We start from the raw sequence: 14,641 nt of genomic DNA on the forward strand, positions 1-14,641 counted from the left end.
CTCTCATATGTTTTTCCTCCTTCCAGGTGAACTTGGTTTAAGTGAATACCAGGCCGAGCGCATGCGCAGCAACAGGTCGAGGAGCGGTCTCGCTTGCCAGACCTGGACCATCCTAAACGGCCTCCTCCGGCCTCGGCGCACCCAGGCTGCCACCAGAGGGCGCCAACGCCCTTCGGTAACCTGACCCTGTAGCAGTCTGTGACTAAACTATAACAAGCCTGTATTTATTAAGCACTCACAGTGTGCAGGACTCTGCAGAGTCGGGGGCACGGGGCGGAGGGAAGGGCGGGGAGGGGAATACAGTGGCTAGGAGGAAACTTAACTGCCCTGCAGGGGCTTACTTCACCTTTAAATACTAGGCATACGTGGAAGGTTTAGAGCTGGAGGGGGAAGAGAAGGCAGGGGAAAAGGAACAAGCATTTATTTAGCCCTTGCGGTGTGCCAGGCACTTTAGGAGTGCGTCCAGTTCTGGGATTCTTAACGTGGAATCTGAGAACTTGGTTTTTTTCAGGCATGAGGAAGCAACCTGTGCAAAGGAGCAGGGAGATGGAATGAACAGTGGAGTGGAGATGTGAAAAAGGAAGGATTTGGAGCTGGTTTGGGAAAGGCTTTAAAGTGAAGTTGGGGGATTTGATCTTAGAGGTAATGTAGAAACCAGAGGGTCTTCCCGACGCCAGGCCAGCACTCAGGCCAGTCCACACTGTCCGTACCTTTCGTCAGATCACGGTATCACTCAAGTAGATGCTCGGGTAGTTGACTCTGCCGGTTCTGTCTGAGTGGTCCGAGGGAGCATAGGGCTCTGCCCTGTGACACAGACCCATTCCATAATGCTGGAGAGCAAACCAGACTTTCTCTCTGCATCTGTTCATTCTAAACCTCTAGGAGACAAGCCATACAGGAAACAATACTTTTACTGGGCAGTAATAATGTCTAATGTCTCCAGACCACTTTTTCACCTTTATTTTTTGTTAGTTTATTGATTTTCCTCTTGCTCTTTAGTTTTCACTTCCAGAAGCAAGTTTAGGAACCACTTCAGGTGTGGTAACAGGCATTTTTTCTCTCGCAGATTCACAAATGTTAACTCTTTTAAGAGGTTGTTGGTTTCGGAGCTTTCCACTTGTGAGTTTGCAGAAGATGACATATTCTTTCCATCTTACCCTTGTATGGGCTTCTGTCAGGACCTAAAAAGTTATGAACATAGTATAGAAGTCTATAAAAGCACTTCTGATGGAGATATGGTAGCAATTTGAAGACTTGGAGTTGTTTCACATTATTAGGTGGTTTTATCTATCCTGCATACCCTGTGTATCAGACTATGTGTTAGTTTGACACTGTCATCGATACCACCTTTTAACATCAACAACACATTTTGATACCCTGGGTAGACGATTCTCCTAGTTGTGTAGGGACTGTAGGGTCTGACCTGTAACAGAATCCTATTCCATGGTGTTGGTAAGCTGAGCACTGTCAACAGTCTTTGTACAACGACTGGAGACAAACCATGTGGAAAACAACTAATTTGAAGTAATTGGCTTAGCCATTCTCATATATTAAAAGGGAGGAAGATATACTGAACCATATGCTTTTCGTTTCTTAGGTGAGATTTGTTACATCTGTTGAGTTCTGCCTTAAGTTACTGGTTACTGGAGTGTTTTGCTGTTTCCTAAGCCAGATCTTATTCCCCTAAAATGGACTTTACAGGGATAATAGTGGTTGAGCTCTGTCCACTATGCCATCTAGCTGTCCCTAACCCAAATTCAGACAGCTGGATAAATGCGTTTCTGGGACCCAAATATATTCTGGGATTAGGTTTGTTGCAATTGAGTCTTAACGATGATGTCATTCAATGAGAAGCAAGATAAACTGGTAAAAATAAAAGGGGCTTGGGGGGTAATGTGGAACTCAAAATCTATAAGCCTTTGACACTAGCAGTCTTCAAACAGTTAGTAGAGCTACCATGTAGAGAACGTTCCCCAGAAAGGCAGGATCAGGAGTAATGGGTTAAAGAGCAGCAACTCCCAAGAATCTGTTGTATGACCTTCTGCTCCCTTTTGGGGCCCTTACTACTGCTGCAGGAGGACTGGGCGCCATTTTGTATCCATGTGGGAGTGAGCCTGTACCATTCTACAAATGAAATACCTTATGTAGAAGTATACAGGTAAATGGACCTAGCAGGCATTGATACTGGTTTTTTCTGAGTTCTGATTCAAGTCAGACATTAAGATAGAGTCACAAAGTAAGTAGAGTCACAGACTGGACAACAAATTCCTCACAAAAATGTGGGTGTACTAGTCTCTACATCCAGAGATATGTATGTTGATGCCTGGAGGTGGCAATGATTCCAAAAATATTGAGCTAATGTGACTCCCACATTTATTGCAGAGACAGGTGACAGATACGATTTTAGGTTCAGAAAATATGGGTCACTAACCATGATGATGTACCTTAGATAAAGCCACGGGGGGGGGGGGGGGCAGTTAGGATAGAGGGAGAAAGGTAGGACAAAAACAACCTTTTGATTTCGTTGCAAATGAACTACTACAACATACTCAACAAATGGGTTTCCAGTCTCCATTTGAATATCTCCAAAAGGGGAGAACCTCCTCCTAATTACACTTTAGGATAACTTTGTTAGGAAGCTTTTCCTGACATCAATTCTGATCCAAAATATGACACTTTGCAACATTTACCCACTGCTTTGTTTTGCTTTCTAGGGTAAAATGAAATAAACTTTAAGAAAGAGAAGGTTTTAGTGTGTATTCTATTTTGGCAACAAATGCCATGGATAAAAAGTGGTATGACTGCCAATCAAGGGGTACCACCATTTGGTGAAAGCTTCGCTCTTATGTTCTATTGAGTCCAGACCTGTCTGATATCTGTCCATCCATACTCTCAGCCATCACAGTAAGGCAGAAACTAAAAGCACTCAGCAGTGGTTATGAAACAACATATTCTCTCCTCACCTTCCCCCTCTCCCTACATCGAGAAAGCAAGAAAAATAGATCCCAATACAAACAGGTATAAGTCAAGCACAACAAATTCTCACATTGGCAATATAAAGTCTCAATATGCAAAATAACTGTTCTCCTTAAGCCTTTCAGAGTGGGAACAACTGCACAGAAATGATGAAGACAAAGGGTTTTGCCTCTGCTCTAACTTGATCTGTTCATAAATGTTATCTGTATCCAACTAGGCAGACAGACAAGCCCACAGAACCACATGAGCAGAAAATATTGCCATGGGAACAGCAGAAAAATACCACCTATTTCCCTGAGCGAGAAGAAAATCTATGTGAAGAAATACAGAATAATGAAGAAGAGGAGAAAGTAAAACCAGGATCAGCATCTGCTTAGCTTGTAACAGGAGTCATTGACAAAAACAGAAGACAGAATATCTGAAAAATACTAGTTATCCACAAGATAAAGATCTTTAAGCTTAATTACCTGTAAAGGTAAATTTAATTGACTTTGCTACTATCTAAAGCAGTGGTGTCAAAGTGAAATGGAACTGGATCCCCGTCTGTGAGCCACATATTCACTTAGAAGGCCACTTGTTACCATTAGGGTATATTTTTATTTATCGTCTTAAACCCTTCCCAAATATATTTTAATTTGGTTCTAAGGCACTTGGGAATTTCGCAGGCCTGGCTGGTCAGTCTGACTCCTCTGGCTAAAACAATTCTCTCCCATTCTCTAGAGCACTATTCATGGAGTATTGGTTATTTAGTTCTGTATAGATCTCTTATCCCTCTATAAATCTATAAGCTCCATGAAAAGAGGGCCCACGTTTTATCTAATCAATTCAACTATCATTAAGTGCCTGAGGTTACAAAGATGAACAAAGATACAGAATATACAAAGTGCTCCAGAAAATAAGGTAAGGACAATAAAGGTAACAAAAATATGTAAATAAATTTTTTAAAATAACAACAATAAAAATAAGGTAAGCTTCTTTACCATAAAGGTCAGTCTATCCCTTGTGACCATTCCATACGAAAACATATCCTGGGAAAGAAAGGAAGAAACATCATTCACCCTCAGAAAGTTCCCAGTCTAATGCAAATGTGGAGCCCACCGTTGGATAATCACACTATTAGTTATATATGAATATTAAAATGTTTATTAAGGACCTTTATTGTCAATCATTGTATAAATATGATTGGAGAGTGGTACTACCTGCTATCAAAGAACCCACACTCCATTTGGGGTAAAAAATATAATTAATTACATGACAAATTATCAACATTTGTTGGGTCAAATGACAAGCATGGTAGTGGACAGTGCTGGACTTAGGGTCAGGAAAAGCTAGTTCAAATCCTGCCTCTTGATACTGTATGTTCTTGGACAAGTCACTTAATCTCTGATCATCACAAAATTCTCTAAGATATCTGTTAAATTTCAGGTAAGTTGCAATCTGTCGGCATCAGACAAAATCACAGATCTTTAATGTAGTGACACAAAAATAAAGCACACTCTTAAAAATATTGAAGACTCACTGGTAGGAGAAAGGAAATGGAGATTTGCCTTGCAGAGCTTAAAATGTGCTTGGGGAGATAAAACAGAAACAAAGAATGGATTTGAGATATTTACAAAACAAGCCAAGAGTGATAAAGCTAATGCGTTGTCCATTTTCCACTAGTGTGACCATACCATCCACACCTGATCTCTCAGCGAAACTAAAGCAAACATTTTTAGGATTTTGGATGAAATAGGATTAGAGTTTTCATCTGAAAACAAGTTTTTTTCTTATAAAATTGAAATCTTCTATTCTCCATCATGAGCTCCACAATCTAAAAGACTGAGTGGATCAAAGGTGAGTGTTTCTCTCCAGAGTGAATTCTCTGATGATAGTTAAAAGTTGAACGCTGACTGAAGGCTTTCCCACATTCCTTACATTCATAGGGTTTCTCCCCAGTGTGGATTCTCTGATGGACAATTAGTTTTGAGCTTTTACTAAAAGCTTTTCCACAATCATGACATTCATAAGGCTTCTCCCCAGTGTGGGTTCTCTTATGTACCAAAAGACTTGAGCTATAACTGAAGACCTTCCCACATTCATTACATTCATAGGGTTTCTCTCCAGTATGAACTCTCTGATGAATAATAAGGTGTGAGTTCTGATTGAAGGATTTTCCACAATCATTGCATTTATAAGGTCTCTCTCCAGTATGAAGTCTCTGATGTCGAATAAGGCTCTTGCTCAGGCTAAATGCCTTGCCACACTCGCTACATGCAAAAGGTTTTTCTCCAGTGTGAATTCTTTCATGGTCAATAAGGTGTGAGCTCCTATTGAAGTATTTGCCACATTCATTACACTGATAAGACTTCTGTCCCCTTGGAATTTTCTCCTGTGTAACAGTGTTTGAGACAAGACTAAAACTTTTCCAGAAGTCTTTACATTTCTCATCTCTCTCTTCAACAGGGCTTTTCTTATTCTGCACTATCACTTCCATAAAATCACCATCAATTCTCCTAACTTCTTCCTCTGGGAGTGCTCCTTGTTGCTGCTCTAACATGCTTTCCCTTTCACAGGCTTCTCCAGCTTTAGATGCCTGGAAAAGATCCTTCTGGAGACCTTCTGATGAACTACTATGTGCTTCTGATTCAACAAAAATTTCTTGCTTTAAAGTGGACTCCTCATTCTCAGTAACATTATCACCTTCTGAAAAATAGAAAATGCAACTGTGTCACCATTTACATTCTGGCAATAGGAACAGATCATATCATATAATATTAAAGTGCTCTAGGAACTCATGGATTCCATAGATCTGAAAAGAGGATTTATATCGATAATGTGAGCAGGGAATGAGATGACCCAGCAGAAACAATGCAAAATAGGGCTGCAGTTTGTTCACAAATGGATAGAAATGCCAGCCACAGGTGTAGACAGAGGAAACTGCAGGGGTTAGAGGGAGATAGCGTGATGAAAGGGAAAAGCACTAGGATCAAAAACTTGGTCCACAAGCAAAATCAATGCAACTAGACTAGAATAATAAGGAAAAATGGTCAATGCAGGGGTAGGAGGTGTGTGGATACTTCCATCAAATATCTTGCTCACATAATGATGATTGCTATAATAGTGACAATAATAATAATAATATGTAGCAATGATATAGTGCCTACTATGTACTAGGCACTACTTTAAGCATTTTACAAACATTATCTCATTTGACTCTCATATCTACCTCTCACCTGGGAGATGGGTCCTATTTTTATCCCCATTTCTACAGATGAGGAAATTGAGGCAAAGAAAGGTTAAGCGACTTACCCAAAGCGACGCAGCTAGCAGGTGTCTGAGGCCAGACTGGAATTCAAGTCATCCTGACTCCAGGCCAGAGGTCTATTCACTATGCCACTGACTTGCTCAGTAAGTGTTTGAGTGAATTTATTCAGGGCCCACAATGTGCTCAGCCCTGGGCTTAGTGCCCAGTTCTGTCCCATAGGAAAAAGTACACAGAAATGTCATCTTCTGACTGAAAGAGAGCTACCTGATCCCATGGGCAAGACAGGGACCCTGCTGCTGATGTGCTGTGAGTCAGAAATCCTGGGTTCAATCCTCAGCTTTGGTGTGTATTACATGAAGCACCAAAATTGTAGATGTGGAATCAGAGCACATGGATTTAAATTTTGGCTCAATTCCCATCTGAATGACCTTGGGCAAATCACTTAATCTCTCAAGTTCCCTCATCTGCAAAATGAGGTTTTATTGACCTCTGAAGTCCTTTCTGTTATAGATCTATGATCCTAAGACCTCTAATAAAAGTCTGATATTCTAGATATATTGGGAATTGATGCAAATATATGACTAAGAGCCACTGCCCCAAAAATAAGTGGTTAAGGGATTTGAAAAAATCATTTCAAAGGAAAACTATAAACTATCCACAACTGTATTTTTAAAATGCTATAAATCACTACTAGAAAAATGCAAATGAAAACCACTCTGAGGCTTCACCTTATACCCATCAAATAGCAAAAAGGATAAAAATATCCAGATATACTAAACTGCTCCAACAGTTCTGTACAACAACTTGGAATTACAGGATAAAAGTCCCAAAACCAGTCACAATCCTCTGACGCAGCATTCCCACTATCCTGCACATACCCCCAAGGAGATTAAAGACAAAAAGAAAGAGCCCACACTTTCCCAATATTATGGTAGCATTTTCTGTGAAAGCACAACATTTAGGTAGGGGTGGAAGGAGTCAGTGTCCAGCAATTCGAGAATGGCTGAACAAATTGTGGCATATGCATGTAATGTCATATTACTGTACCACAGAGGGAAAAAGACAAATACAAGGACTTTTTCAAACCTATAGGAACTGATGGACAATGAAGAAAGCAGAACCAGGAGAATAATATGCAGTAAACGTTTACAATAAAGTAAGTAAAACCATTAAAAAGCAGCTGAACTCAGATTAAAGGCAGTACCAAGACTGTTTCCACAGGAAAGATGATGGATGACATACACCTCCCTTCTCTTAGTAGAGAGCTAATGGACCAAGGGTGTGAAATACTGCATCAACTATCAGACACAGGCACTCCCTTGGTTGGTTTTACTTAACTCCTTTCCTTTGTACCAAGGCAGGGTTTTAACTAGAGTTTTCCAAAGGAGGAACAGTTAGGTTTGGGTACTCCTTTCCATATCATAATCAGGCACAACTGAAGGAACAATGTTTAGCTTGGAAGAGATAAGACTTGAGAGGAACATGATACATTTCTTCAACTACTGGAAGAACTACTTGACTCCAAAGAGAGAACAAAAATCCAGTTCAGAGAAGTTAAGGAGGCAGTTTTCCACGCATTTTAAATTCTAAAAATGAGGGCTGTATGGAATGATCTGCCTTAAAGAGGTACTGAAATTCCCTTCACTAGGGATATTCAAAGAGAGGCTATTTGGGAAATATAAAAGGGACTTGTAAATCAAAAAAAGACCATAGGATTTAGAGGCAGAAGAGACCTTAGAAATCATAATCCTCTACCTTCATTTTACAGGTGGGCAGCCTGAGGCCTAGGGAGAATAGCCTGCCTAAGAAACGCAGCTGGAATCATCAAAACTACTTGGTACTGGCTAAGAAATAGAGTGGTGGATCAGTGGAATAGGTTAGGTACATAAGACACAGTAGTCAATGACCATAGTAATCTACTTTTTGATAAATTCTAAAGACCCCAGCATCTGGGATAAGAACTCACTATTTGACAAAAACTGCTGGGAAAACTGGAAAATAGTATGGTAGAAAGTGGCATAGACCAAAATCTTACACCATACATCAAAATAAAGTCAAAATGGATACACGATTTAGATATAAAGGTTGATACTACAAGCAAACTAGGACAGCAAGGAATACCTCTGACAGGAATTACCTGTCAGATTTATGGAGAACATAAGAATTTATGACCAAACAAGAGAGAGAGAACATTATGAAATGCAAAATGTATAATTTTGATTATATTAAATTGAAAAGTTTTTGCACAAACAAAGCCAATGTAACCAAGATTAGGAGGGAAGCAGAAAACTGGGAAAGAATTTTTACAACCAGTATCTCTGATAAGGGCCTCATCTCTAAAACATATAGAGAACTAAATCAAATTTATAAGAATACAAGTCATTCCCTAATTGATAAATGGTCAAAGGATATGAACAGGCAGTTTTCAGATGAAGAAATTAAAGCTATCTATAGTTATATGAAAAAATGCTCTAAATCACTATTGATTAGAGAAATGCAAATCAAAACAACTCTGAGAAATGTTAGAGAAGATGTGGGAAAACTGGAACACTAATGCATTATTGGTGGAGTTGTGAAATAACCCAACCATTTGGAGAGCAACTTGGAACTATGCCCAAAGGGCTATAAAAATGTGCATACTCTTTGACCCAGCAATAGCATTTCTAGGACTGTATCCCAAAGAGATCATAAAAATGGGAAAAGGACCCACATGTACAAAAATATTTATAGTAGCTTTCTATGGTAGCAAAGATTTGTATGGACTGATGCTGAGTGAAGTGAGTAGAACCAGGAGAATATTGTCCACAGTGACAGCCATGTTGTGCAATGACTAACTTTGATAGACTTAGCCCTTCTCAGCAATGCAAGGATCTAAGACGTCTCTAAAAGTCTCATGACGGAAAATGCTATCCACATTCAAAGAAAGAACTATGGAGTTTGAATGCAGATCGAAGCATACTATTTGCTATTTTTTTTTCTTCTGTTTCGTTTTGTGTTCTCTTTCTTGTGGTTCCTCCTATTGGTTCTAATTCTTCCTTACAACATCACTAATGTATGAAAATATGTTTAATGGGAATGTATATGTAGAGCCTATATCAGATTGTGTGCTGTCTTGGGGAGGGAGGGGGAGAAAAATTTAAAACTCCAAAGCTTATGGAAGTGATTGTTGATAAATGAAGATAAATAAATAAATTTTAAAAAAGAAAAGAAAGAAACACAGCTGGAATTAAACTCAGGTCTTTTAACTCCAAGTTAGCTACTCATCCCACTAGACGAAACTGTCTCCCAGTTGACAGATTCTAAGATTATGGGCTATGACATTTCTTAATAATGTATTTTCAACATTTTAACAAATGAAGACAATAGCCATTAAGAGTACAAAACAGAAAAAAAATCATAAAAAATTCCATGTGGTGCAGCATAAGGGGAAGACACCAGTAATACAAAGCATCAGAGAATGAGGAACTGGAAGGGACCTCATGAGTCACCTTCGGGAGCCCCTTCCTTTTACAGAGAAAGAACCTTGCACTCAGAGAGGTGAGATGAATGGCCCAAAAAGCCATAGAGCTGAGTCCTGAACCCAGGATCTCTAACTCAAATCCAGTGTTCTCTGCCCAACCCCAAGCTGCCTGGCCATTTATGTCATCCTGAAACCAATACTCTTCACAGCTGGCATATATGGGGCACTCAGAGATTTGTAAAATGCTTTACATATGTTAACGCAATTGATCCTCAAATTCCTCTGGTGAGTTAGGCCTATTATTATTTATAAGAAAATTTAGGCTGAGAGGTAAAGTGACCAGCCCATGGCCCTGGAGAAAGGCCTCAAATAAAGGTCCCTCCTGACTCCAAATCCAAGGACACCAAGCCCTGCTGCCTTCTACTTCTTACTTAGGTGACTGTGGGCCAATCACTAACTTCTCTGAGCTTCAGTCTCCTAAGTGAGGGGCTAGACTGCATGGCCTCAAAGGTCCCTTCTGGCACTGTTATATCTAGGTTAATCTTGACTTTTGATCCAATGAATTAAAAACTGAACTTTATCCTAATTGATACCATGGAAAGGACCTATCTGTAAAATAAATATTGAGAACTTCCTTATTTGTAATAGTAAAAACTTGGAAACAACTTAAATGTACTAAATGGGTAATGGCTGAATAAGTTATGGTGTATTAATATAACAGTCTTAAAGTGTCATAAAAATGATACATATGAAGCAGAAAAGGAAACATAGATCTATATAAAGGGATACAAAGCAAAAAAAGCAAAATCATTAGAGTAGTTCTGAATTCCCACCTCTCTCTCTATAGAGATATTTAGATATTGGTGCATATATATACATGTATGTATGTATGTATATGCCCAGACCTGTGACTTCATTGAGGTAGGGACCTCCTTGGTGAAGAAACTTTCTCTACCAGTACAGATCAGCAATTATTCTGCAACTTCTATGGTATGAGGGAGCTGTATGGGGCACTGAATGGTTAAAAGTCTTGACAAGGCCACAGTCAGTATATGTCCAAAGAGTATGTGCCTTGTGCTCAGGTCCTCGTGACTCTGAGGCAGGCTCTCCACCCCTGATGGCCTTATACTCAGCCCTAACCCTGGGCACAACCAGAGCCAGGGCTTCCTTTTCTTTTTTTTTTTTTAAAGGCAATTAGGGTTAAGTGACTTGCCCAGGGTCACACAGCTAGTGTCAAGTGTTTGGTCTGAGGCCAGATTTGAACTCAGGTCCTCCTGAATTCAGGGCCGGTGCTCTATCCACTGCGCCACCTAGGTGCCCCCAGGGCTCCCTTTTCTAATTCCAAAGTCAGCTCTATCTACTAGTTGAATGCCTCATTATATTTGTGTGTGTCTCACATGGGCACACACATTGCACCAAAAATATCTGAATTTGAGATCGACTTTCAAAAAGACACCAGAGGGGGCAGCTAGGTGGTGCAGTGGATAGAGCCCTGGCCCTGAATTCAGGAGGACCTGAACTCAAATCTGGCCTCAGACACATAACACTTACTAGCTGTGTGACCCTGGGCAAGTCATTCAACCCCACTGCCTAACCAAATTAAAAAAAAAAAAAGACATCAGACTCATTTTTTTGGTTGTTAATTAATTCAAATCTACTTTGTCAAGTGCAGAGGGGCACATAAACAGTTTTATGCCTAATTTTACATACATACATACACACACACACACACACACACACACACTTATTTATTTATCTGTCTTTGTGGTTGGTTAAATTTATAAGAGGCAGCCAAGCACTGTGGATGCACACAGCTGGTTTCTGAGTCAATAACATCTGGCTCCAAGTCTTACTTCTGACACCCACTGACCATGTGGGAGCGAACAAACCACAATCTCTCAGCGCCACAGGCAACTCTCAAAGACTCTGAGCAAAGAAGGTATTAACTTGGATTAGTAGAAAGTTTCCTAATTGGGAGTTCTTTATGCTAATGAAAGCACATCTGATCCAGAAAAATAAAAAATTCAATAACTAAGTAAATCTGAAGATATAAAGGAGTAAGAATAGGAGAGTCCTCCCTCACTTACCTGTACAGGTGCTTTTGCCACCTTCCAAGTCCAGAGGTCCCTGATGATTTAGGCCCCATGGTTCTTCCTCTCTCCGGGAGATCCCTGTAGGTTTCGAAAAGGGAAATCCTACTTGTGGAGAAGAAAATGTGACTGAATAATGAGTCGGGTTATAGATATCCATTTAATCCCTATATCTGGAAAGAACATATAGGGAAGGCAATTAAATGCCCAGAGAAAGCAGGAGGGAAGTGGATGACCCTTAGACAGGGGACTTGGAAACCAAGAAGACTCGAAGCAGAATCCAGTGATTCAGAACCAGATTCAAAATTAGCTTATTTTATTCTCTCCTTCCTAGTTAGGTAGGAAAAAAATCAATAGCAAACTATTCTAAGGGCAAATACTTCGCTTAGAAAAGCTCAGAAAGGGTACCCTAATAAGGTCTTTAGGAAGGGACGAGGGTAGAGAATGCTGTATCATTTATGTATAAAGTAAAGCTTCCAAAGGATCAACAAGAATACAGAAAGCTTTAAGAAACAGTTTCTTGGGACATTACTTTGCTATGGACCTGAAAAGCCTTAGAAATAGAGGTTTAGAACTTTCTGATTCCTATTAACTTTTTTTTTTTAAGTGAGGCAGTAGGGGTTAAGTGACTTGCCCAGGATCACACAGTTAGGAAATATCAAGTGTCTGAGGCCAAATTTGAACTCAGGTCCTCCTGACTCCAAGGCCAGAGCTCTATTCACTGCACCACCTCGCTGCTCCCCTATTAACTCTTTTTTTGTTTGTTTTTGGTTTTTTTGGTGAGGCAATCGGGGTTAAGTGACTTGCCCAAGGTCACACAACTAGTACATGTCAAGTGTTTGCTCTGAGGCTGGATTTGAACTCAGGTCCTCCTGACTTCAGGGCCTGTGCTCTATCCACTGTGCGCCACCTAGCTGCCCCCTCCTATTAACTCTTAATAGCATTAACAAAAACTCTTTATTTAGCAACACGCATGAAGCAAGACAAAGTCCCAAAATAAAGATTTTAAAGTGGGTCAACAGAATCATTACCCAGTGATACCACATCCCGGTAATTCTCCAGCATCAAATCTCGAAAAAATCTCTGAGCAGCTGCTGAACTCTTCCATTCTTTCTTGCTGAGGTCCACTGACACATCCCCAAATGTCACCAAATCCTGAAAACAATGAGTTCTTCATGTTCTAAGTATTATTTCAGGGCTCAACTCCTTGCTAATGTCCTACATCACCAGGGAGGAGGCAGAGGGTGTGTGGCACATCTGCTGGTGGACATTCTAAGTGGGTGTGGAAGAGATAATACACAGGAGAAGATCAGGATCATGTAGAGTTATTTAGCAAGGGGGGTCCAGGCATTTAGGGAAGGTACCTGGACTCCTGACAGATGCCTGAATGGGTCATTTGTGGGCAGACCAAGCCAAAGAATGATATAAGCTAAAAGGAACAAATATACCTCGTTGTGTGCCAAATAAATGAGCTAATATTATTCTACTAGACTGTACCTCACATAAAGGTAAGCACTCTGTCTTATGTCAACTTTGTATCTCCTTTAGTACCTAAGACAGTGCTTTGTACATAGCTGGAAATTTTGTTTTTTGAAGACTAGGTCTCCCTATCTCACCCATACTTGGAAGTATATCAGCCATTCATGGGCCCTTTCCCTACACTGATCAGTGCAGAAGCTTATACTTGCTGTTTTTCTGCCCTGAACAAGTTAACCCCTCCTTAGACAGCCTGGTGGTCCTCTGATTCTGGGGGCTCATCATATTGGTGACAGACAAATACTTGCTCTGCCTTAGCCCTTCTGCAACTCAAGAGTCCCAAACTTAATAGATCCATCAACCGTGGCCTCCCCAACAGCAAGGATTCCAGAAGTGAAACACCCCACCAGGCTTAAACTGAATGTCATGAAGTGAATGGTTCCACCGAAGTAATGAGCTTATCAGGATTCCACCAATTTCCATGGCAAACTGACATGAAAACTACTTTTTCTAGAGGCAGATGCACATTTTTATTGTCATATTCACAGAATTCTAGTTTTTCAAAACATTTTTACATCAATTATCTCATTCTGCCCTCATATCCAGTGAGGGGAAATAAAGTATATGGAGAGGTTATAATTTTTGCTATGAGAATCAATTAATGTTTCTAAGTCTAAAGACTTCAAAGTGGAACATGCACTTACCAAAGGAGAAGAATTAGGGTCAAATTTCACTTCTGTCACTGACCAGCTAAGTGACCATGAGCAACTCTTACTCTCAGTTACCTCATCCACAAAATGCAAGATGAAAACACTCACAACTACCTACCTTATAAGGTCGTGAAGAGGAAAGTACTTTGGAAACCTTAAAATGCTGGAGAAGCGTGAGATTATTAAAGCATTACATAAATGTCAACTATCCTGACCATTGTTGAGCCCTGTGGGCCAGGGGGCAGCTGAGGAAGCCAAGGCCCAGGGAGATGACGTGGCTTACTGAGGGCCCTAGTACAGGAGCAATGTCAGAAGAGAAGCTCTGCCTCTGCATTTTCCAGGTTTCTGGACCAGGGATCTTCCCACTCTGGATCAAACCTTAGAATCTGGTTAGGCAGATCTGACTGTGGACCTTCTTCTCTCGCAGGTGTACAGACTAGATTTTTGGTGTCAAACAACTACCATCTGATCTTAGCCCTACACTGTAATTTAATACAAAGTATATCAACGAATATTTTAAAGTGCCTGCCATTTGCAAGAAATCATACCCCAAAATGTTTTTGCTTTGACCTGCCTTAATATAATAAGAACAGTAATAATAACAATAATGATAGCTAACATTTCTATAGCACAGGTTTGCAAAACATTTTACAAACATTATCTCATTTTGTCTTTTTTTTTT

At 40.2% G+C, this 14,641-nt stretch overlaps 1 protein-coding gene across 4 annotated transcripts; it reads right to left on the reverse strand.

Annotated features, from left to right (window-relative positions):
- Positions 1–225: 225 nt before the first annotated feature.
- LOC114024099 (zinc finger protein 3-like) lies at positions 226–14,514 on the reverse strand. 4 transcript variants are annotated; one of them, XR_003566867.1, is made up of 3 exons: positions 12,805–14,514; positions 3,957–4,004; positions 226–1,181 (listed from the first exon to the last, which is right to left on the reverse strand). XR_003566867.1 is itself a non-coding variant. In XM_027836966.1 (3 exons), exons 1-3 carry the CDS (start codon positions 12,836–12,838, stop codon positions 4,790–4,792), a joined length of 1,017 nt encoding a protein of 338 aa, XP_027692767.1. In that variant the 5' UTR covers positions 12,839–13,790; the 3' UTR covers positions 4,104–4,789. The 4 variants fall into 4 exon arrangements, 3 of the variants coding, with proteins under 3 accessions (XP_027692767.1, XP_027692769.1, XP_027692768.1); XM_027836966.1 differs by lacking the exons at positions 226–1,181; positions 3,957–4,004 and adding exons at positions 4,104–5,661; positions 11,771–11,881 and having other exon boundaries at positions 12,805–13,790; XM_027836968.1 differs by lacking the exons at positions 226–1,181; positions 3,957–4,004 and adding exons at positions 4,104–5,661; positions 11,771–11,854 and having other exon boundaries at positions 12,805–13,786.
- Between the last annotated feature and the right edge of the window lie 127 nt (positions 14,515–14,641).

Source organism: Vombatus ursinus, unplaced genomic scaffold (genome assembly GCF_900497805.2).
Source record: "Vombatus ursinus unplaced genomic scaffold, bare-nosed wombat genome assembly UNPS02014820.1, whole genome shotgun sequence".
Taxonomy (NCBI): Eukaryota; Metazoa; Chordata; class Mammalia; order Diprotodontia; family Vombatidae; genus Vombatus; species Vombatus ursinus.

Coding starts and splice junctions, on each gene's coding strand:
- LOC114024099 (XM_027836966.1), bottom strand. CDS start 12,838: ATGCTGGAGAATTACCGGGATGTGGTATCACTGG. Junction 11,882..12,804: donor CCGGGATGTGGTATCACTGG/GTAATGATTCTG, acceptor CTTCTCCACAAG/TAGGATTTCCCTTTTCGAAA. Junction 5,662..11,770: donor TGGCAAAAGCACCTGTACAG/GTAAGTGAGGGA, acceptor TCTATTTTTCAG/AAGGTGATAATGTTACTGAG.